The sequence below is a fragment of the Bos indicus x Bos taurus genome, chromosome 4, assembly GCF_003369695.1.
Source record: "Bos indicus x Bos taurus breed Angus x Brahman F1 hybrid chromosome 4, Bos_hybrid_MaternalHap_v2.0, whole genome shotgun sequence".
NCBI classification, from domain to species: domain Eukaryota; kingdom Metazoa; phylum Chordata; class Mammalia; order Artiodactyla; family Bovidae; genus Bos; species Bos indicus x Bos taurus.
In genome coordinates, this window is record NC_040079.1 from 58,958,981 (window position 1) to 58,983,884 (window position 24,904).

Consider the following 24,904-nt stretch of genomic DNA (forward strand, 5'->3'; position numbering starts at 1 on the left):
GCTGATCAACCACTCGCCATGTTGTACAAGCATTATCTTTCACAATAAAGGCGGGCTTATCTCGGGGCTAACAGCACAGAGCCTGGAGCCAGATGGCCTGGCTTCAGAGTCCTGATTCATCATATATTAGCTGTGCAATCTCCATCTAGTTACTTGATTACCCTCTGTTTCTGTTTCCTTCTCTAAAAAAAGGAATAATCGTGGCAGACCTGCCTTATATCATTGTAAGGACTAAGTGAGATAATACATGTCACATTGCCCTCTGTAAGCATCCACTCTTGTCCTCAATAGTCTCAGTAATTCTGGGAAACAGGTGTTAATACTCTCATTCGGAAGAGAAGTAACTGAGGGACCAGAAGCTTAAACAAGATTCAAACCCAGACAAGTGATTCCAAAACCTGTTGCTTCCTAAAATTCCCACTGGTTGTGTTTTGATGTGTTCCCTAGCTCCAGGAGACAGAAGGATGGTGTTTTGTCTTTATCCTGGAGTTATATGAGCCTGGAGTCTCCACTTATTATTCCTCAAAAGCTCTCTGCTCCCTTAGCAGCCTCGCTCAATGTCCAGGCTCGGGCTGATGTTTGCAGAGGGACCATGTGGAGATCACTGTGAAAATACTAACACCTGGGTTTTTTTTCTGAGCCTGTGCCAAGTGTGCATCTCAGAGGGTAGAGTCCTCAGGGGAAGACTGAAAGCCTCTCAGGTTGGAAGCTGCCTTGAGCATGGGCCGCCACAGAAGCCCTTGGTGCACGCTCTCGCCCATCTTTCTGCCGCAGTTTATTGACTGCCGCTTTGTGAACCCGTGAGTTACATTTGCAGCGCTCTGAGGCTGAAAGGGTTCCTATAAATGGTCCACGTAATTAAGTATAAACAAAGCAGCCAGCCAGGAGCACAATGCCCAAAGAAATTCTTAGCAAACCTCATTGTGTTCTCTTTATTTCTCCTCTCTGTTTCTATCCATCCAAGAGCTTCAAAAGTGTAATCCTCTTTAATGACAGATTCATGATGATGAGGCTCTTATTTTTTGGTATTGCAGTTTTAAGAAGTGACCCAGAAACAAGCTTTTAAAGTAAGCTTTTAAACCCACCCCTAACTCCTTTACCCCAAGCAAAGGACCAGATTAAAAGAGCCCTGGCTTATATGAATATTTATGCTAGACCCTCTACCAGATCAGATTTGAGGAGTTCATCCTGCTAAGCAACCACAGATTCTGTACTCAGATTTAATGAGAAAACTGACATGTTAGTAGCATATTGATGCATTCATTTATCAGGAAATCTATACATTTGTCTCAGGGCCTAGGAGAAATGCTGCCTTAGTCATTTTTAGTTCTACCAGGAAAGCTTTTGTTGCAATGAGAGGAATTCCAAAGACATCCCGCTTTACTCAAGAGATGAGGAGTGGGGGTTCTAGTCTAAATATACCTGGGAAATTCTCTCTGGATACTGCTGGTGAGTGTGTTAGAGGTTGATTCCTCTTCATAGCATCTTCCAAGGTGTTTCTGTAGACCATGATGCCCACAGTGTTAATAGCTCTCCTTTGAGGAGAAGGGGCTCTCGGTCAAAACTGCTGGGCAAATGATGAGCTAAGCAGATCTTTTTACTGTAGAACTTTCACCCTATGACTTCCCAGGAAGCAGATAAATTCTGCTGTGCTCCCAGACATTTTAGACCGTGGAGTTCTTCCTTCTCAAAGCAGAACACCCCAGAATGTATGACTTTGTGTGTGTCATGCAGCCCTTTGGGAGGCTGGGCAAGCTGGAGATCCTTTCTCAGAATAACATTTTTAATTGCAAACACAAAGGATTACAAAAAGAAACCCTTCGTATCGAAATGAAAGTATCACAGTACTAAAAATATTTTGAAATATTTAAAAATGGGCGTCCATTATTGGGGTATAGCCGATTAACAATGTTGTGGTAGTTTCAGATGAACAGTGAAGGGACTCAGCCATGCATATGCATGTACCCATTCTTCCCATATGTACTTCTTTTACATTGGGTCTAATAACTACAGGTGTTTCAAAGTACTGATGGCCATAAATGATATTTCAAGATATGGTCATTCCGCATTATTCACAAATTCTGGATCTGTAAATTCACATACTGGCTAAAATATATTTGTAACCTCCCAATTAACACTCACGACACTTTTGCGGTCATTCGAGCAATGAGAAATTTCCATCACCTAACCTGCATGTTCCCATTGCTGAGATTGAAAAAGGCAGGACTTTGACTTCTTGTTTCAGTTCTCACACGGAAAACAAGAGTCCTTTCTACAACGTATTTACTGCCTCATTTTGGTCGTGTTTATGCTTTCTGTTGGTGATTCCACTGTTTAAAATAGTCCCTGAGTGCAGAGCTGAAGCGCTACATTGTGTGCTTAAGTGCAGGAGACCAAGATGTGCCTTATGAAGAAAATAGATGGGTAATTAAGCTTCATTCAGATGTGAGCTCTAGGGCTGTTGGCTGTGAGTTCAATGTCAATCAATCAACTATAAATTTAAAAAGGTGTCTTTAAACGAAAACCACACATTAAAAAAAGATTGTATATTGATTGATTCACCATGATGCTGTGACCAGATTCTCACAGGTATGTAACCCTGTATTTCCCCTAGGACCAGCAGTTCAGCATTTGCTAATTCAGTGTCCAAGGTGACTGTAGAACATAACTGTCCCAAGTAATGAAAATTGATTGCATCTGCAACAAAGTGAAGTGAAAATATTTGTGATCGACTGCTAACAATACAGCTATAAACATACAGTGTTTTGTTGCCCCATTCATAATTAAAGGAAATGGTGAATTTTACCCAGAGGGTACTACAAACATTTTTCCCATTCAAGTTCAAAGGCCCTCTTAATTCTGGAAGAGGGTGGTTCCCATAGACTGCATTTCAGAATCCATTCTCTTGTGGGACTAACTCAGGGAGAGGGTGGAGTGGCGTAGCTGCTGCAAATTCCTGGGGACTCTTGTCCCATGATGTGCATGCATGCTAAGCCACCTCAATGGTGTCCAACTCTTTGCAACCCTATGGATTGTAGCCTGCCAGGCTCCACTGTCCATGGGGTTCTCCAGGCAAGAATACTGTAGTGGGTTGCCATGCCCTCCTCCAGGGATCTTCCCTACCCAGGGATTGAACCCACATCTCTTATGTTTCCTGCATTGTTGTGTAACAAATCTCAGATAAGATTTTTTTAATTGATTTGCTCTTGCTTGGGGTCTGATTTTATTTTTCTACGAGAGCCTGAACCCAAAAGGCTCTACCAAATGAAAAACGCCCAGGAAGTGGGGATAGAAGTTCTTGATAATTATTCATGTGGAAAATGAGGAACCAAATTTCAGTAGCAAAGGATGAGAGAAGTCTTTGATCTGAACAAAAGAGAAACAAATTACAATATAGTGTTGGGGAGTTTAGATGAAGATCATGCCTCCCCACCAAGGGGGCCCAGAAAGGAAAGCATTCCCTGTGTTGATTGCTTTTCTCTTTTACCTTTCTCACCAAAAGGAGTGTGATTCAATGGGACTAACTCAAATGTGGCAGAAAAATGCTCCTTTTTTTTTGCCTAAATAGCAAGATATAAGGAAATGTATCCTGGAGAGCAATTCTAATATCTCATTCATTCTTTCACTCAGTAGTACAAATCGAGCACCTCTTCATGGACAGGTATTGTTGTAGGGCTCTGCATACAGAGTGAACCTGACTGGCCAGGTTCTCGTCTTGTGGAGCTTCTGTTCAGGTTCAGGTCCTTGTCTCTAGGAGGTCACTCCCGGATGGGGGAAGGGCATGGAGAGGGGTGCCAGCCACACCAATAAAGGGGTGCCTCTCAGAGGGCAGCACCCACATACTACGATTCTGAAAAACCAGAGGCTGACAATAGTAGCTCAAGGGGACAGCAGTACAGAAATACGGGATAGAAGCTGTCCCCCATGGCTCCACGATAAATTCTGGACACTCAGAAGTCATCAGACGTACACACAACACCTTACAAGGACAGGATATCTCCAAGCCAGAGAGAAAGCCACAGTGGGATCTCAAAGAAAGAACATGTCTGGATTAGAGCATATAGAGCATGCCCTAAGTGGACATGCCTCAGTCTGGACTCCCAGTCCAGGGGAGTGGACCTGACTTGGGAGTCCAGTTCTTGTGGAGACAGTAGTGATACCTAGTATTTATTTTGTGCAGTATTTGTGAGAAAGGAGTACCATCTTCCCCCATCCTTTGGCTTCTTGGTGCTGTGCCCAGGAAGGAGGCCAAGGCTCAGAACCCAGGGGCCTCCATTCTCCCATCTGAACTGGTTCACATGGAGAATGAGAAAGATGGAACTGGTTAAATAATCCCTAAGGTGGGAGTTCAGTCTCTAAGAGAATTTAAACAGGAAAAAGGAGCAAGGACAAAGATGACATCTGGGGTGGGAGACAGGAGGTGATCAGACTCAGGACAGTCCTCCCTGGGAACCCCCTCCCGGGACCCTCTAAGTCTCCCTATACCCTCTTCTAGTTTACCCCAATAAAATAACTCCATTCCTTCAGGGCCTTCTGGAAAAAGATCAAGGCCTGAAATGAATTCTCCATGCCCCCAACAACAGCAAAAGCAATACAAGATGATCAACTTCACTGGTACTCTGGGAAATAAAAATTAGAATAGCAATGAAGTAACTTGGAAGCATTTTAAACAGAGGGGATTGAATAGAATTCTTTCTAAATGAATACAAAATTTTAGTGCAGTGTTCTCTGGGTATATTTTGAGACTGAATGATTTAGATTTCAGATTTAAAAAAACAATAACAAAACAACACGAGTATTGGTATTTTAGTGCTTAGAAGTAAGATGAAATGTTGAAACATCAGAACCAGGAGGAGACAGGTATACCAGGTGTCCACAGCGCAACACCTCACATCTTTAATCTATTCTCCAAGTTCCCTTGTAGTTCAGTGGGCAAAGAATCTGCCTGCAATGCAGGAGTCTGCCTACAATGCAAGAGACCTGATTTCAATTCCTGGGTCCTGAAGATCCCCTGGAGAAGGAAATGGCAACCCATTCCAGTATTCTTGCCTGGAAAATCTCATGGACAGAGGAGCCTGATGAGCTCCAGTCCATGGGGTCGCAAGAGTCGGACACGACTTAGCAACTAAACCACCACCACAGCCCAACACCTCACATCTTTATTCTCCAAGTTTGTATTTCCTGCTTCAAACAAGCAGCCTCCTGAGGACTTGTTGGTCCCCTGCTGATCTACCTCCTGAGGACATGTGCTGGTCATTCTGAGCCAAGGATCCTACTCAGGTGACAGAAATTAATGGGTTGACAATATTTTAAGTGTGTTGGCCCTCCAAACACAAACCTGGCAGATTAATCTTGTGAGCAGAGATGGATTTACCATAAATCTAAGAAAGATTAAGTTTTAGAGTTTCTTCCAAAGCCCTGGAAGGGGCCCCAACAATGAGTTCACAGGGTCCAATGCTTTGTAAAATTGGCAAAAGTAAGATATTTTAAACACAATTGCTTCCTCTCTGTCACAATTTCCCTTTTATCTGGTGGCTCTGGAAAAGCCATGGGAATTTTGGGGAAGTTGAAATGGAGATCCATTTAGGTTGCACTGTGTGTGTGGTTAGCTGTTATTTCTGTGCAGGTTACTGCCAGCCATCCTGGGGCAGGAAGGACTTCCAGGTACGCTCCTACTGTCCACCAGCATGGAGACAAAGTGCAGGGCTGGTGGTCAGATCACAAGAGAAAGTGAACTACAGCTCCTGGCACGGGAAGTATGTGGATCATGGAGGAGAAATGAGATGTGAAATGCACAAATCTGGGAGCTAGTCTGGGGTAAGGTCTTCCAGTCATGGATACGATGACTGCAAGATGTGGTTCATGCTGGTGCCTGGACAAAATAGAAGTGTCTCCCTATCAGGAATAAATAAATAAATTAAAAATAGTAAAGTAATAAAGCATACACAATTATACACATACTGTCATTATAATTTCATCTTTATTAAGACAAAAATTTGGGTGCAGGTGGTTTATTTGGGGAGTGATCCCCAAAAGTGGGAAAGGAGAAGTGAGGAGAGTGACACAAGGAAGGAAGAAGAGTCATGTAGGGCGACGGCTCCTGTGAGCAAAGGAGGCTGATTCTGTCGAGACCCTCTGAGAAGCACACAGAGTATATTCCCAAACTGAGCACTAAACGGAGAGGCTGGAGCCTTTATTCCCCGGCCCCTGAGAACCCTGGTCAGAACTGGCCCACACTCTGGGCTGTGCCAAGCAAGCTCCTGAGGGCAGAATGTAGAAGGGCAGGCCTGCTCTGAGGTGGAGTGCTGGCGGCACACAGACTCTGAGCCCCATCTCCATTAGCGCCGGGAAGTGCCACATGGGTGAGAAGGATGTGCAATAGAATCTATCAGAATTCTTATATGTGTGCTTATATGAGCACAAAGCTTTACCAACACTACAGATAGGGTGTGTGTCTTTAATGACTCCTCCACAAAAGAAATCTGATCGAGGTCTTCCCAGTTGGAAAACCATCCTAGAAATTTACACAGCTTTACCAGTGATGAGTTGTGTAGCTGAAAGAAACTCTTCTAAACTATCAATAATAAGAAAAAAAATTTCTGTTCTACCTATAAACAATCATATTATAAAATCATTATTATAGGAAGAAGTAATCAGATTATGTAGCCAAAGAATGTAAGAAAATCTTTTAAAGTTGTCATTTTTTCCCTAGATTTTGTGGCGCTTATATTTGTTAACTTCTAAAAATTTGTAATTTGTTGTGATTTCTTCTCTCATTTCTTCTCTCATACATTTAAGTAAGTATTTAAGTTGTACCTAATTCTGTGTTGTAGTTGCATGTTCTGGTGTGAGAGGCCTTGGCAGCCAGCCAGCAGCCTTCCTGGGAAGAGCCATCTTTAAGGAGTCAGCCACAGAAGGAGGGTCACTTCCTGACACACCAAGACCCTGGGGAAGTTGCTGAATGTCACTCAAGCAGAGTTCTTATTTATTTTTTGGAACAACTAGCCATTCAAGGGTGCAGACAGATACGCTGTGACTCAGAATGGCACCCAAAGCACTTCATTCGGGGTCACTTGAGGGTTACAGGGGCACTGATCCTGGAAGCACAGAGTCACACCATTATTTAGATGAACTCTTAAATGAGAGAAAACCAAGATGATGCTATAGAGGGTCCTGTGAGTTTGTGACAGGCAGCCCCTATAGCCATTTGTTGAATGAGTTTAGCCAAGTTGCTGCCTCCCCAGAAGCACATGTCCTTGGGGCCTCAGTGCCCCCCTTGGTCTCCAAACACCTGCTCAATCTGCGGATTGAATGGATTCTCCTTTCCCAGGACGTGGGGCCACTGGTGCTGCATCTTCTTCCAGAAGTGATCTGCCAACAGCTGTAAAACCACCTGCAAGCAAGAACCCAAAGGAAAAGGAAAAGGGGGATTATACCAAAGTAAAGAACTTATCGGCAAGATTTACTCTATTCTTTGAGTGGTGGACAGACCTTAGGCTGGCTCCCAAGGATTCCTACCTTTGATGTGGGTGGAACCTATCACCTGGTTCTAAGCAACAGAGCACAATAAAGGATGTCCTTTCAGTGACTGTCGTGTTATCTATGACTCTGCTTTGCTGGCAGACTTGCTCTCGAGACCCTCCTTCCTGGGATGATGAAGTTAGAAGCCATGTTGGGAAGCCACATGGCAGGTAACAGAGGGTGGCCTCTAGCTCACATCTAGTAAGAAGTTGGGCCTTCAGTCCTACAGCCACAAGGAAATAAAGTCTGCCAACAACCCAAGTGGGTATGGAATCAAATCTTCCCCAGTTGAGTCTCCAAGTGAGAACGTAGATGTTAGTCTGTGAAATCCTAAGCAGGGAGCCCAGTGAAACTGTGCCAGTACTTCTGACCCACAGAAACTGAACCAAGTATGTATTGTTTTAAGCTGCTACCTTTGTGGAAATTTGTATTTGGTAATAGACAGCAAATATACTTTCTCAGAAAGCCATTTATTCACTTACCTATGGACAGCTAACACTTACTACAGGCGTAAGGCTTGGGTTTTGGAGATAAACAGGATGAATTCTTTCTTCAAGGAACTCCCAGTCTAGTGAGGGACTGAGACATGCAGAATGATGCTACCAAAGCCATAGGGAGGGCTGTGAGGGGTGCTGGCAACTCTGCTGGGTGGGAGGAAAGGATAGGTCCACTCTGTAGAGTGTGATAGCTGAGCTGAATTTTCAAGGAGGAATTCACCAGATGGATCAAGAGGGAAGTAATATACATGATAGAGGATGCAGCACACACCAAAGCTCAGAGGTACAGAAGAGAATGGCCCATGGGTGGGGACCCAGGGATGCCTGGGACATGAGGCTGAATGGGTGCCCTGGCAGGGCTGTGGGCATGAAGAGTGTGGCTGGAGTGCCAGGGTGAGGAACGTACAGGCTTAACTCACAGGTCTGTCCCTGGCTCTCCCAGCCCAGTGCCCACTCCCTGGTTCCATTGTTGTATGTCCCTTTATTCACAATGTCACCAGGATCCATTCTTGGTGTTCAGTCCTCTGGCCTGTCATTAACATGTCTTTGATGAGGAGTCTTTCTCTGCAGATAATGCCTTCATTTAGCAAATGGGGCTTGGACAAGCCTTCAGGCCCCAGATGGCTACATTTCCCTGGGGTTGGGTAGGGGGTGGTTAAAGCTGAATGAATAGAGGAATGTGATTGCTGAAGGCTTCAGAGGGGAACATATTGTTCAGCGCGGATGCTCAGTGATGTCCCTGACTTATTCAGAAGCACATGGACATTGTCTTCAAAGGGCACATCCTGTTCATCTTGCCAATAAGCAGTGCTGCCAGCTCCCTGTGGATGTGCAAAGCCCTCTTCTACTCTCTGGGCTGAAATTCTCTCGTTTGCAAAATGAGTGAATGATCTGATGACTTATCTGGGTCTAAACTTTGCATAAGATTTTAGCACTTAGAAAAAAACTAGAACTGGTTGAGTCGAGATATTAAACATCCTTGGTATTTTAATACATTCTGAGCCTTCTGAGGTGGATCCCAAATTCCATCCATCCACCAATGTAACCTGGATTATTTCTGTGTGGTGTCTAACACATACACACCCCAACTGCCACTATCACATACAACATGAACCACACACACACACACACTCAGACCTAAAGAGGCTGTCAGGCCAGCAGGTTTACTGGACGATCTGATCATCTCTCACACACTAAATCAGTCAGTGTTTTTTCAAAAGAGAGGACTGGTTTCAGACTGTTTTTCCTGCCACTTCTCAACATAGTAGCCTCCTTCTAAGTCTGTGGAAAATTACGAGTTCTTATTTTTTGGTTTTTGCATTTTACCTTGATATACCTAAGCAGTCTTCCTAATAATTATGTGGTACCAAGGTATCTGTGGTCATTTATTTCCCGGTCTGAATTAATAAGGGAGGAGATGGGGATGAGGATAAGCAGAGGAAAGTTAAAAGGAAAGAACTCAGATTTGAGTATGGGTAGCTGTTTGGTTTGAAAGCAATTAGTTGGCTGTCACTCTAATGGAGATTAAAATATTCATGAGTGTGCACTGCTGATATTTTGGATCTAAAATGAGAATGGCATCATTATTACTAAACTAGAAATTTGTGATAAAATGACCCACTATAATTATTCATTGGTCTGAGAAACGTGTACTGAGCACCTACTATGAGCTTCTTAAAACCAACCTTCTCTGGTAACTCCCATGATACACTGCTCAGCACAAGGCTCAGCTATCCTTATTACCCTGGATGAGCTGGTCCTTAAGCACAAATATCTTTTGTGCTTCCCTATTCACAATTTAAAATATTAAGGCAATACCTATACAGTTGAGAAAAAATTTAAAAGACAGTTAAACAAAAAGAAAAACAGGATACAACACGTCTTAGTTGAATAGAGTCACTGTTAGCATTGAGCCTTTCTGAGCCACACACACATACATACACTGGATCCCTCTGTAAATATTTTATAATCTGTCCTTTTTGAGGAATAATTTACACACAGTAAAATTAACTCTTTTTGGTAAACAGTTCCATGAGTATTGACAAATGCATTCAGTTGAGTAATCATCCCACCAATCTTTAATCTGCTTTTATTAATTCGTTCTATATTACAAACCTATTTCCATGTCACTGAAAATAGATCTCTATCGTTTTTATTCATGGCACTATACTCCATCAGATAAATGTAAGCTAATTTATTTCACCAATAGAGATTCTTGCCACACATTTCCCTAACATCTGTCCTCAGGTCGGGTAGAGACAATTTCCTGCTGCCGGTGCGTACAACATCTGCAGCCCAGGGTGGGTTCACAGGCTGCCTCATTCACTACCCCTGCTAGACACGTGCACGGAATGAAACTGGTCCAGCGGAAAGCTAGGGGACATAGGGTCCTGGGTAAGTGGAATATTGTGGTGAACAGGGTCAGGCTCTTCCTTGTCTCTTCCTCGGCAGTGACTCAGCTGCCTGTGCTCTCGCAGGGCCCCAGCTGCAGAGTCCAGACGGTTGCCACAAGAGTGGTGCTGCTCTTGTCCAGGTGCCACTCAGTTCTAGCAGTGCAGCCCTTACTCTGGGTAAGTCCATATCAGATGGGCACTGGTGCCGGTCTGCAGGCCGCCCTGCAGCCCCAGTGCTTAGGTGGGGCACTGTCACCCACTCATCTGCCTGCTGCAGAAGCCTTCATGGTAGCAAAACCATGTGATGGCTGTTTCCTCTTTGAAAAGTTTGCAAAGTTTCCCACTGCAAAGTTTCCTCTTTGAAACTCTCACAGAAGGGGTGACCAAGCAGGGTAACTTAACCTCCCATTGTTTTATGTATTTTAGTGAGCAGCTTTTTCAGTTTTTACTTGCAGCCTTTGCTCTCTCTAGGATTTGGGCATGAGTCCATGGAGAGGGGAGTTGGAGGGTGGGGACTTGGTGCTGTTTCTTGATTCAGTCCTTGATGACAGTCACCATGTGATTTTAGAATTGCTCTCCCTTCTGATGACAAGTTAAAATTGAGCCACATTTCTTTGCCTAACCATATTTGTACTTATGATGAGTTCTTCCCAGGCAGTACTGGTCCTCCAGGCAAATACACCATGCCAGATTCAGCCCACATGCTCATGATCTGCTCACATATGCAGACATGATAGAAGCCCAGCAGTGCTCATAGCTGGACATCATCTGAGATTCCTCCACACTCCCACTTCAGAAGATATTTGTATATACTTTTTTCAGTTCAGTTCAGTCACTCAGTCGTGTCCAACTCTTTGCGACCCCATGAATTGCAGCACGCCAGGCCTCCCTGTCCATCACCAACTCCCGGAGTTCACTCAGACTCACGTCCATCGAGTCAGTGAGGCCATCCAGCCATCTCATCCTCTGTCGTCCCCTTCTCCTCCTGCCCCTAATCCCTCCTAGCATCAGAGTCTTTTCCAATGAGTCAACTCTTTGCATGAGGTGGCCAAAGTACTGGAGTTTCAGCTTTAGCATCATTCCTTCCAAAGAAATCCCAAGGCTGATATCCTTCAGAATGGACTGGTTGGATCTCCTTGCAGTCCAAGGGACTCTCAAGAGTCTTCTCCAACACCACAGTTCAAAAGCATCAATTCTTCGGTGCTCAGCCCTCTTCACAGTCCAACTCTCACATCCATACATGACCACAGGAAAAACCATAGCCTTGACTAGACGGACCTTTGTTGGCAAAGTAATGTCTCTGCTTTTGAATATGCTATCTAGGTTGGTCATAACTTTCCTTCCAAGGAGTAAGCGTCTTTTAATTTCATGGCTGCAGTCAGCATCTGCAGCAATTTTGGAGCCCAGAAAAATAAAGTCTGACACTGTTTCCACTGTTTCCCCATCTATTTGCCATAAAGTGATGGGACCGGATGCCATGATCTTCGTTTTCTGAATGTTGAGCTTTAAGCCAACTTTTTCACTCTCCACTTTCACTTTCATCAAGAGGCTTTTTAGTTCCTCTTCACTTTCTGCCATAAGGGTGGTGTCATCTGCATATCTGAGGTTATTGATATTTCTCCTGGCAATCTTGATTCCAGCTTGTGTTTCTTCCAGTCCAGCATTTCTCATGATGTACTCTGCATATAAGTTAAATAAGCAGGGTGACAATACACAGCCTTGACATGCTCCTTTTCCTGTTTGGAACCAGTCTGTTGTTCCATGTCCAGTTCTAACTGTTGCTTCCTGATCTGCATACAGATTTCTCAAGAGGCAGGTCAGGTGGTCTGGTATTCCCATCTCTTTCAGAATTTTCCACAGTTTATTGTGATCCACACAGTCAAAGGCTTTGGCATAGTCAATAAAGCAGAAATAGATGTTTTCCTGGAACTCTCTTGCTTTTTCCATGACATCACCAGATGGTCAACACCAAAATCAGATTGATTATATTCTTTGCAGCCAAAGATGGAGAAGCTCTATACAGTCAACAAAAACAATACCAGGAGCTGACTGTGGCTCAGATCATGAACTCCTTATTCCCAAATTCAGACTTAAATTGAAGAAAGTAGGGAAAACCACTAGACCATTCAGGTATGACCTAAATCAAATCACTTATGATTATACAGTGGAAGTGAGAAATAGATTTAAGGGCCTAGATCTGATAGGTAGAGTGCCTGATGAACTATGGAATGAGGTTCGTGACATTGTACAGGAGACAGGCATCAAAACCATCTCCATGGAAAAGAAATGCAAAAAAGCAAAATGGCTGTCTGGGGAGGCCTTACAAATAGCTGTGAAAAGAAGAGAAGTGAAAAGCAAAGGAGAAAAGGAAAGATACAAGCATCTGAATGCAGAGTTCCAAAGAATAGCAAGAAGATATAAGAAAGCCTTCCTCAGCGATCAATGCAAAGAAATAGAGGAAAACAACAGAATGGGAAAGACTAGAGATCTCTTCAAGAAAATTAGAGATACCAAGGGAACATTTCATGCAAAGATTGGCTCGATAAAGGACAGAAATGGTATGGATCTAACAGAGCAGAAGATATTAAGAAGAGGTGGCAAGAATATACAGAACTGTACAAAAAAGATCTTCACGACCCAGATAATCACGATGGTGTGATCACTGACCTAGAGCCAGACATCCTGGAATGTGAAGTCAAGTGGGCCTTAGAAAGCATCACGACGAACAAAGCTAGTGGAGGTGACAGAATTCCAGTTGAGCTATTTCAAATCCTGAAAGAGGACACTGTGAAAGTGCTGCACTCAATATGCCAGCAAATTTGGAAAACTCAGCAGTGGCCACAGGACTGGAAAAGGTCAGTTTTCATTCCAATCCCAAAGAAAGGCAATATACTTTGTTACAAAAATGGAACTCTTTAGTAAGACAACCATAAAAACAAACCCTAAACAGTAACTACCTTTTTGCTATATATATATATATTTATTTAATTAACTTATTTTTAAATTGAAGAATAATTGCTTTACAGAATTTTGTTGTTTCCTTTTTGTAATATTTTTAAAGAATAAATTCTTGCAATTCAGAGAAAGATTATATAGACTTCACCAACAATTTATGAGCAACCTTTTAAATTGCTAAATTTAACACTGGGGTTCTACCAGACCAAAGTGAAAAATCTCTGAATTTATTTTTTCTGCAGGAAGAACACATCCAGTCTATCTTGGTAAGATTGATTTTAAACGCCTGCAAGGAAGCCCTCACCACAGGGAAGGCATGGTTTTATTTCTCTGGCCTCTTAATCTGCTCAGAAACACAATCTATTGGACCTGGTTGCTTTTGTTCCCAATTAATTTTAAATTTGTAAGCTTACAATGTGATAGTGGTATAAGATGTGTTTTAAAACATTTAAGGAAAAATGTAAGTTTCCAGCTCCAGCCCGTCTGTGCTGATTCAGTGTGCCACCACTCAAACCACTGCTGCCAGCTGGTGTATAAAGCAAACTGAACAAACACGGTCCTTCATACCTGGGTGACCAGCCTAAATGACCACTATTTGAGGGTTTCCTGGCCCAGAAGGCCCTTTCTCTTCTCTTTCCCCACTGCCAGCAGAGATGCCTTCTTTGAGGGACTCCACAAGTCTGCCATGGACCTGGGGTCCCAGGGACTTACGTGTTGAGACAAATAAAGATCTAGAGGCTATTAAACTTATTTAAAGCCACCCTACTGATTATATATATAGATGTTTGCTTCCAGCAGTGTAAATGAGTCAGGGCTCAAGAAAGAAGAGGGAGTTGATATCATGGAAGATTCACTGCCTGCAGGGAGAGTTTGAAAAGGTTGGTTTGAGTTGCTCCTTGCATGATAAGAGATGAGGCTGTTTTGCAGAGACTTTGTTGGATGGAGTTTCTAAAGGCAGAAGGTGTCAGGAATGTTTAACTAGAGAGTCTCAGCATAGCCAAGAAAACTGGACTTAATATGTTTGTGATTCTTTCAACATTTCCTGTTTACTATTGTCTGATTTTAGACTCAGAGATGTTTTGAGTGCCTTTTCAGATATTTAACTTTGCGAAGATTTTAAAAGGTAGACGTTGAACATATAGAATTGCTGCACCTTCCACAGGTCACCAATCTGGGTCTTGGGTCTTTACCATGATGTTTCTTTTCTAGGACAAACTTTCTTTGCATTTTGTCAGTAGTTTGACAGCTATTCCCAACTCTCTGCTACATCAGCTGTCTCCGGAGGCATCTAGTGATCTCCCAGATCTTCTTTCCAGTGGGTCCTGCTGGGAGGGCCAATAGTTCCGGATTCATGACAGTCACACCTGTGTAATCCCTCTCCTTTGAGTGTGGTGGAACTTGACATTTGCTTTTAACTTCCGGGATATGGCAAAGGTGATGGAACGTTACTCTGAGATTAGGTTGTGTACCATTGTGACTTCTGTTTTGCTGGCAGATACTCTCTGTTGCCGTTTTGTCCTCACTGATGAAACAGGTCACTCAGGTGGCCTCTGAGCAACAGCCAGCTAGGAACTGTTGCTAGCAACATTTTAGTTCCACAAGCCTCAAGGAACTAAATTCTGCATGTGAACTTGGAGGCAGATCCAAGTTAAGCTTTCAAATGATACCCAGCCCTGGAAGACAACTTGATGGCAACCTGGGAGAGACAGTGGAGCAGGATACCCAGTTAACCCATGTTGCTGGCCACAGAAACTGTCAGATAAGTAATGTGCATGGTTTTAAAATCATTTGGTATGCAACAGTAGACAACTAAAATACCTTCTCAATCTTAATCCTGTTTGATCTTTATTTCTCTTCATAATTTGATCCCATGGGCCAACCTCATCCCTGCCAGTGTCTCTAACTCTCACCTAGAAGCAGGTGATTCCCAAATCTGTGTCTCCAGGCCAGACCCCTCTCCTGAGATTAGAACTCATAAACTTGATCTAGTGACTGGATATAGGGCAGGTACCCCAAATTTAGAATGTTCCAATCTTCTCCTGACAAAATGTGGTCCACTGGAGAAAGGAATGGCAAACTACTCCAGTATTCTTTCATTGAGAACCCCATGAACAGTATGAAAAGGCAAAAAAATAGTACACTGAAAGATGAACTCACCAGGTGGGTAGGTGCCTAATATGCTACTGGAGATCAGTGGAGATATAACTTTAGAAAGAATGAAGGGATGGAGCCAAAGCAAAAACAACACCCAGTTGTGGATATGACTGGTGATAGAAGCAAGGTCCAATGCTGTAAAAAAGCAATATTGCATAGGAACCTGGAATGTTAGGTCCATGAATCAAGGCAAATTGGAAGTGGTCAAATAGGAGATTGCAAGAGTGAACATCAACATTCTAGGAATCAGCAAACTAAAATGGACTGGAATGGGTGAATTTAACTCAGGTGACCATTATATCTACTATTGTGGGCAGGAATCCCTTAGAAGAAATGCAGTAGCCACCATAGTCAACAAAAGAGTCTGAAATGCAGTACTTGGTTGCAATCTCAAAAACGACAGAATGGTCTCTGTTCATTTCCAAGGCAAACCATTCAATATCATGGTAATCCAACTCTATGCCGTGACCAGTAATGCTGAAGAGCCTGAAGTTGAACGATTCTATGAAGATCTACATGACCTTTAGAACTAATACCCAAAAAAGATGTCCTTTTCATTATAGGGGATTGGTATGCAAAAGTAGGAAGTCAAGAAACATCTGAAGTAACAGGTGAATTTGGCCTTGGAGTACAGAAAGAAGCAGGGCAAAGACTAATAGAGTTTTGCCAAGAGAATGCACTGGTCATAGCAAACACCCTCTTTCAACAACACAAGAGAAGACTCTACTCATGGACATCACCAAATGGCCAACACTGAAATCAGATTAATTATATTCTTTGCAGCCAAAGATGGAAAAGCTCTATACACTCAGCAAAGACAAGACTGGGAGCTGACTGTGGCTCAGATCATGAACTCCTTATTGCCAATTTCAGATTTAAATTGAAGAAAATGGGGAAAACCACTAGACCATTCAGGTATGACTTAAATCAAATTCCTTATGATTATACAGTGGAAGTGAGAAATAGATTTAAGGGACTAGATCTGATAGACAGAGTGCCTGATGAACTATGGACGGAGGTTCGTGACATTGTACAGGAGACAGGGATCCAAACCATCCCCAAGAAAAACAAATGCAAAAAAGCAAAATAGCTGTCTGAGGAGGCCTTACAAATAGCTGTGAAAAGAAGTGAAAAGCAAAGGAGAGAAGGAAAGGTATAAGCATCTGAATGCAGAGTTCCAAAGAATAGCAAAGAAAGATAAAAAAGCCTTTCTCCGTGATCAGTGCAAAGAAATAGAGGAAAACAATAGAATGGGAAAGACTAGAGATCTCTTCAAGAAAATTAGAGATACCAAGGGAACATTTCATGCAAAGATGTGCTCAATAAAGTAAAGAAATGGTATGGACCTAACAGAAGCAGAAGATATTAAGAAGAGGTGGCAAGAATACACAGAAGAACTGTACAAAAAAGATCTTCATGACTAGATAATCATGATGGTTGATCACTCACACTCACCTAGAGCCAGACATCCTGGAATGTGAAGTCAAGTGGGCCTTAGAAAGCATCACTATGAACAAAGCTAGTGGAGGTGATGGAATTCCGGTTGAGCTATTTCAAATCCTGGAAGAGGATGCTGTGAAAGTGCTGCACTCAATATGCCAGCAAATTTGGAAAACTCAGCAGTGGCCACAGAACTGGAAAAGGTAAGTTTTCATTCCAATCCCAAAGAAAGGCAATGCCAAAGAATGCTCAAACTACCGCACAATTGCTCTCATCTCACATGCTAGTAAAGTAATGCTCAAAATTCTCCAAGCCAGGCTTCAGCAATATGTGAACCGTGAACTTCCAGATGTTCAAGCTGGCTTTAGAAAAGGCAGATGAACCAGAGATCAAATTGCCAACATCCGCTGGGTCATTGAAAAAGCAAGAGAGTTCCAGAAAAACATCTATTTCTGCTTTATTGACTATGCCAAAGCCTTTGACTGTGTGGATTACAATAAACTGTGGAAAATTCTGAAAGAGATGGGAATACCAGAACATCTGACCTGCCTCTTGAGAAACCTGTATGCAGGTCAGGAAGCAACAGTTAGAACTGGACATGGAACAACAGACTGGTTCCAAATCAGGAAAGGAGTATGTCAAGGCTGTATATTGTCACCCTGTTTATTTAACTTCTATGCAGAGTACATCATGAGAAACACTGGGCTGGAAGAAGCACAAGCTGGAATCAAGATTGCCAGGAGAAATATCAATAACCTCAGATATGTAGATGACACCACTCTCATGGCAGAAAGTGAAGAGGAGCTAAAGACCCTCTTGATGAAAGTGAAAGAGGAGAGTGAAAAAGTTGGCTTAAAGCTCAACATTCAGAAAACTAAGATCATGGCATCTGGTCCCATCACTTCATGGCAAATAGATGGGGAAACAGTGGAAACAGTGGATGACTTTATTTTGGGGGCTCCAAAATCACTGCAGATGGTGACTGAAGCCATGAAATTAAAAGATACATACTCCTTGGAAGGAAAGTTATGACCAAACTAGATAGCATATTAAAAAGCAGAGACATTACTTTTCCAACAAAGGTCCATCTAGTCAAGGCTATGGTTTTTCCAGTAGTCATGTATGGATGTGAGAGTTGGATTATAAAGAAAGCTGACCACCGAAGAATTGATGCTTTTGAACTGTGGTGCTGGAGAAGACTCTTGAGAGTCCTTGGACTGCGAAGAGATCCAACCAGTCCATCCTAGAGGAGATCAGTCCTGGGTGTTCATTGGAAGGACTGATGTTGAAGCTGAAACTTCAGTACTTTGGCCACCTGATGAGAAGAGCTGACTCATTTGAAGAGACCCTGATGCTAGAAAAGATTGAGGGCAGGAGGAGAAGGGGACAACAGAGGATGAGATGGTTGGATGGCATCACTGACTGGATTGACATGAGTTTGGGTGGACTCTAGGAGTTGGTGATGGACAGGGAGGCCTGGCTGCTGTGGTCCATGTGATCACAAAGAGTTGGACATGACAAGGGACTGAAGTGAACTGAACCGAATCTTTTCCTTTTTCTGAGTTCCTTGACTTGGTATTTTCACCTCTCTTCATCCAGGTGTCTAATTTTGTGAGTCATCTCCTTCCTACTCATGAAATCCATTCAATCAGCAGGTCTGGCATTATATTCTTCTAGTCCCATTACCCCCTTAAAATGAAGAAGGTATTTCTTAAAATTCTGTTCTACATTTTGGGAATGAGATAAAAAATAAAGTGATTGTTAGTATATCAGGATTTTTCTATATTTGCTTACTTTCACTTAGATGGTGAATACAATCTGGCTCAAAAATTAATATCTATCATAAATTTGAACTTTTAAACAAAATCCATGTTTATACTTAATTACACTTGTCTCTCTGAGAAAATTGGAACAGTTGAATCAATAGTGATTATACACTGTCCCCCTCTGCTTCTCCACCATGGTTTTAGAAAGAAATAGGCCAATAAAATAAAGCCTGCTCCCCTCTTGGTGGTGAGGGGCCAGTAGCAACTGTCTTGCTCAGAGGTACAGGAAATGGTGAGGGGCACTGGACAAAGGTTCGTGTCTACTCTTTTGGTTGGCATTATGTCTGTGCCATCAACATGAGGTCCTGTGACTCAGCTTTGACCAACTAGCTCTTTCAAGATGGGAAAGGGGTAGACTCCTCTAGCTTCCCCATGGTGTAGAAGAATCCATTCACATGCCTTCTGCTATAGGGCACGCCATTGGGAGGAAAGTATATAGGGACATTCGGAGGCTGCCTTGAAGGCTTCAAGTCACAACCCTGTCCTGATGCTGCTCACATCTGTATCTACAGCTCGGATCCCTTCCTGAGCTTGCTGCAGAGACATTCTATAGGATCTTTAAATGCAACTTTTACTAACACCTCCTCAAACCACCCTATCCCCCTAAAGCTGTTCTTGATCTCAGCAGGCAATGTCCTGCTGCTCATCTATCCAATTTCCCAACTCACAAAAGAAGCGTCATGCTTAGCATCTCTTTCTCTTTCACCTTCACATCCAATAAACAACCATGTTTTGTTGATTTAACGGTCTGAATCACTCCAATAGAGGCTTTCTCTCTCCCACTCTCACTACCTCTGTTCAGGCTACCACACTCTCCCACACAAAAGTGTCCTCCAAACAGGTCTCCCTCCCTCTGGACCAAACCATTCTCCACGCCACCACCTCAGGTATCTTTTTAGAGCACAAAGTGAAAGAAGTGAAAGTGTTAGTCGCTTAGTCATGTCTGATTCTTTGCGTGACCCCATGGACTGTAGCCTGCCAGGCTCCTCTGTCCATGGGATTCTCCAGGCAAGAATACTGGAGCGGACTGTCATGCCCTTCTCCAGGGGATCTTCCCGATCCAGGGACTGAACCCAGGTCTTCCACATTGCAGGCAGATTCTTTACTGTTTGAGCCATGAGGGAAGCCCTAAGTCTGGGTATTTTTCCTTCTTGCTGAAAAAACCTTCAATGTCTCCACTTCCATAGCTGAAAGGTCAAATCCCATACAGACCCTATGTGATCTGTCCCTAAATCTCTCTCTTCATCCTTCTCTCTCCGCTCCACTCTCGTGTTCTGTGTCTCAGCCACACTGAAGCACTTTTACTTCCTCCAATGTGCTGTGCTTTCTTTTGTATTCAGGTCCTTGCCTTTGCACTTTCTTTGGCTCAAAATACTTTCTGCAGCCCCTTCCCTCTTCCTGTCACTTGACAAGTCCATAGTCTTAATTCTGAGTTCCCTCATCCAAAAGTTTTTCTCGTACCCCTTTGCTCCATCCCATCTCCCATAATGCTCCCTTAGCATCTGTGCTTGTAAATTAGAGGCATTGACTACTTTACATTTAATTATCTGTTTACTTCTCATTCTCCCACTCTATCCTATAATCTCCTTAACCGGCAGGGGTAGTTTTTTGTTCATCCTTGACTTCTCACTGTATTTGATACCGGATAGGCACTCAGTACACATTCTTGGGTGGCAATTCGCCATCTAGACTGTTCAGCTCAACATACAGGCTAAGTAGGCAGGCTTTAGGCATATCTCTCCATTGTCATCCACTTTAGTCATAGCTCCGCCCACTGTGGCCCACTCCATCACCCACTCCCAGCATGTGAACGAATTTCTCAGGAACGACTGAAGATTATAGCACACACTGATTTTCAGCTTTTGACTCTGTTCACAACAATTAGTTATTGGTGAAACCGTCTGAGTGCAAGAAAGAGCCCCAATCTGACAGAACTTGAACCCTAATGCTATTTTAAGAGGCAGGGACACAATACTCTTTTGATAGATCAGACAGATATGTCCCAAGGGATACAACAAAGCTGTCTTTGACCCTCTTCTTTTTAGTTTGTTCCTCATTACTCCCCATCCGACCATCTCCTCTCGTCCCTGTTCTTGGTAGAGTCAGAGGGTAAAATTCTGTGATGTACAAAGAACGATAAGAACTACTACCTCATTACTGCCAGAAAGCAGGTCTCCACGTGAACTATTCTAAAATCAGACATCATTGAGGGGAGGGGGCAAACTCTAATATTTAAGCAGCTTCTAGTCAATAATTCTCTGGATCAACATATCCAAGCGATACACAGGAAACTTAGATATTCTGAAGTGCATTACTTAGATTTTTTGGGTTGTTGCTATTTAACACATGGGCGTTTAATATTCACTTTAAAATTTACCCAGCATCTATGGGACTCCACTGTCCATCATCTGATGGTGGAAAAGCGGTCTTCCTTTTCTTTTGAGATAACTCTTAACCCTGCCCATGGGTACTCATGGGACCTAGAACTCGAGGGAAGGAGAACGTGGTTCTCTTCAAGCTTCTGCAGCGATGATCAGGCCTCCCTGTGGCCTGACTGACCAAAATGTAACAAGTGGCCGAGATAGCCCCGCCCCCGGTTCTTTTCCTATTTTCTGTATAAAGAGATATTATAAGGAAGTCCAGTATATAGAACAGATAAAAGAGGAACTTCCCTGGCTACAGCCAGGATAATGGACAGAATGAAGACAGGAGGGGACAGCATCCAACCTTCCAGCTCCCCTTGCTCTGTGAAGAGACCAGAGCAGAACTACTTTCCAGAATTGTCCCTTGGAATCCTAGATGGGAAACAGCTTTTACAGCAGGATATTGCCAAGGACATTGTTCTCCTCTCATACAATTCTCATTTTCTAGAATGATCTGTAGAAGAAATTTCTCACAGAAATTTCTCTAATTTCCAGGAATCCTTCTGATTTTTTTTTCTGAGTACTTAATTTATTTTTTTTTTTATCTTTTGAAGGCCATGGTTTATGCCTCTCTTTGCATCAGCCTCTTGGAAAGCCTGGAGTTGATTCTGTGGGTCCTTGCAGGGAGTACCTTAGGAATTTCTGGGACAAATCATGAATTGTAAACATTAAGTCAGGAATCCAGGTATCATTTCTATCTCATTTTCCTTTTACTCTGATTTTTACTTTATTCTTTAAAATGAATATTAAATTAATTTAATTTATGTTTATCTTCTATCTTACACATATATGTATATCACTTCAAACTCTTTCTGGAATAAAACAGGATAAAAATGAACATATGGATGCATATAATGAAAAAATAACAACTTTTAGCAACCATCATGTGACTGCTCTTACCTCATTAGGGTGAAATCCATCCACAGGTTCGATGAGCTGCCAAGGCTGCCCACCTCTCCTTTGCCACTCCTCCGTGACTGCAAGGCAGACACACACAGAATTAGAGACATGCTTTTCTGAGCAGTGGTCAACACCCAGAATAAGGGCTGTGAAGGATGCTCCTCCTGGGCTGATGTTTACCCAGCCACATCTGCCTCTGAGTCATTGTTTCAGGATGGGGGTTTTCTAAACAGAAGTGATATTTCCATTGTATCAGTTTCCCCCTTTAACTCAAGAAGAAAAACATGTGATAGTGTTGGATGAATGTGGTTTGTAGAGTAAGGGGGGTGGGAGGGAAGGGTGAGCTGTAAAATATTCAACATTGATTTAAGTCCATCTCATTTCTCAGTGACCAGAACAGAATTTCAGAAACAAGAGAAAACTATTAAACTAACCTTTCCTTTCATGGGTTGCCATTTCCAGACACTGCCTGCATATATCAAGCCATCATCATTAAAACTCACATAGTTCTCAGAAATATAATTACATAAAATGATCTCAACATCACATGTAGAGCATAGCTACAGAGAAAACACTATGAGCCTTAAAATGATGAGCAGCAATAAAACTGTTCTTCAACAGGGGTGAAACCCAGGAATGTCAGTTGCCCCAAGGCAATAGCACAATGAACTCTACATTGTAATATCATATTGTCAATAAGGATTTCTCAAGGAAATTTCAAATCCCCAGAAAACCTCCAGAGAGAAAATTGTGAGACCTACCGTTACTAGAGTAGCCCACCATGTCCTCACTTCCCTGGTGTCCTGAGAAGGGAGTGGGCACAGCTGTGATTCCCCCAGTTCCTCCCTCCTCGTGCGTATGTGTTCAATCACTGGTTGTGTCTGGCTCTTTGCAACCCTGTGGACTGTAGCCCATCAGGCTCCTCTGTCCATGGGGATTGTCCAGGCAAGAATACTGGAGTGGGTTGCCATTTCCTACTCCATCTTCCCTCCTCACTCCGCAAAAACTCAAGGGCAGGGATCTGTGCCCTCTTGCCCCACCCCCCACTTTTTATCTCCCTTTGCCCCAAGGGAAGAATGAAAATTCTATTAGGGGCTCTGACTGGACAAAAGAAGCTGGACTTCCCTGGAGCTGAATCAATACTATGCTGCTTTTGTAATTAGTTCTAATATCACGCCAGGCCATTTATACTTGCAGTCCAATCCCTGTCCCCAGATCAGATCAGATCAGATCAGTCGCTCAGTCATGTCCGACTCTTTGCGACCCCATGAATCGCAGCACGCCAGGCCTCCCTGTCCATCACCAACTCCTGGAGTTCACTCAGACTCACGTCCATCGAGTCAGTGATGCCATCCAGCCATCTCATCCCCAGAGGGGCTGCAAATACTGCTGCCCTTCTCACAGCACAGGAGACAATCCCTGCTGGTGGTTTGGAGTCTTACGCTGGATTACCAGTTCCTGTTGGCTTTTTCCCTGCCTGAATGGCCACCACTGAGCCACTCTCTTATACTTTGTGTTTTACTGGGTTTTATTGGAGTGTTCTAGAAGAAACAGCTATTGGAAAATGGCCTTTGCATTTGTTGTGACACTCAAATCAATGACATTGTCCACTGTGTCCTCCACATGTGGTCCTGAGGGAGACTGCTTCATGCTGGTAAATGATGTATCTCTCTGAAGGAGTAGCATATATCTGATCTTCTGATAGGAAGCTTAGAGTTGCAATGATGCTGAAACCACACTAACCCTTATGAAGACTTATTCTGCTGAACCAGCTTGCAGACCTCAACAGTTTCTTGCAGTTGGCCACAGGGACCCTGTGAAAGACAGAGCCTTGGGCAAGCTTGCCTGGCTCCAGCTTCAGTCTGCCTGGCTGTTCTGTTTTTCAGGCATGACCTTGGAATCAGATTTTCTGTTTCATGTTAAACTCCGGCTGCTGCACCTTAACCTCTGGCCCTGAAGCTGAAGCACCTGTGGGCTGTGCTGGCCTCCTGGGTGCATAGTGCTGCTCCCGCCCAGCTCTGCTCATCTGTCTTACCTGCTGTGAGCTCCCAGTGTTTGGCTCAGGCTGTTCCTTCTCCCCTTTGATTGACCAGGAGATGATGGGCCAGTTTCCTACTCACTTTTTTGGGGGGTCCTGTTTTTCTACTTTAGAATTTTACACTGATTCTCTGAGTCACTGTCAATCTGACTATCCAACCAATTACCCTTAATGGAGCACCAGGCATTTGGAAAGGTTTCTTCAAAGTCAGTGTCACCCATTACTGAGCCCACTCCATACTTTTTGCTCTTCTGTATGATCAGCCTTATCCCTGTCTTGCAGTCCCAAGAGTTTCTAAAACAAAAATCAATAATGATGCAGAAAGGTCCAGCCCAGGTTAAGACATCAGCCTCCCAGATTATCTATCCCAGGAGAGGTGACCTCGCTTCTATGCTACTTGTGCTCTCTCACCTCACCCAAGTTCTCAATGAGCTTTTCCACCCTTTCTCTTGCTTCTCCCTTTATTTTCAGTTTGGTTTCCCTTATGCTGAACAAGTGTGAAAAAGAAAAGAAAGAGAGAAAGAATCTCTATCCAGTGTTAAGTAATTCCCAGTCCATGTTAGACCATGGAAAGCAAGCCCAATGAAGACCTCAGAAAGCCTGATGAGAAGCTATAGAGTTGGATGAATAAGACATGAGGATTGTATTAATAAGATGGACAGCAAGGCATGGGTCTGACCTGGACCACCCACACATCCTCTGATCCAGCAGGGGCATGAAGTTCCTTACAGTATTTTCTGGCTCTCCTTGTTTGCAG

General features: G+C 43.2%; 1 protein-coding gene across 1 annotated transcript in view; it reads right to left on the reverse strand.

Moving 5' to 3' along the window:
• Window positions 1-5,961: 5,961 nt before the first annotated feature.
• Window positions 5,962-24,904, reverse strand: part of AOAH (acyloxyacyl hydrolase) — a 188,208-nt gene continuing 169,265 nt past the window's right edge. Inside the window, exons 21-22 of the mRNA XM_027539535.1 lie at window positions 22,110-22,186; window positions 5,962-7,393 (exon numbers count right to left, since the gene is read on the reverse strand). Coding sequence (XP_027395336.1) covers window positions 7,265-7,393; window positions 22,110-22,186 — 206 coding nt within the window. The 3' untranslated portion in view covers window positions 5,962-7,264. The remainder of the gene's footprint in view (window positions 7,394-22,109; window positions 22,187-24,904) is intronic.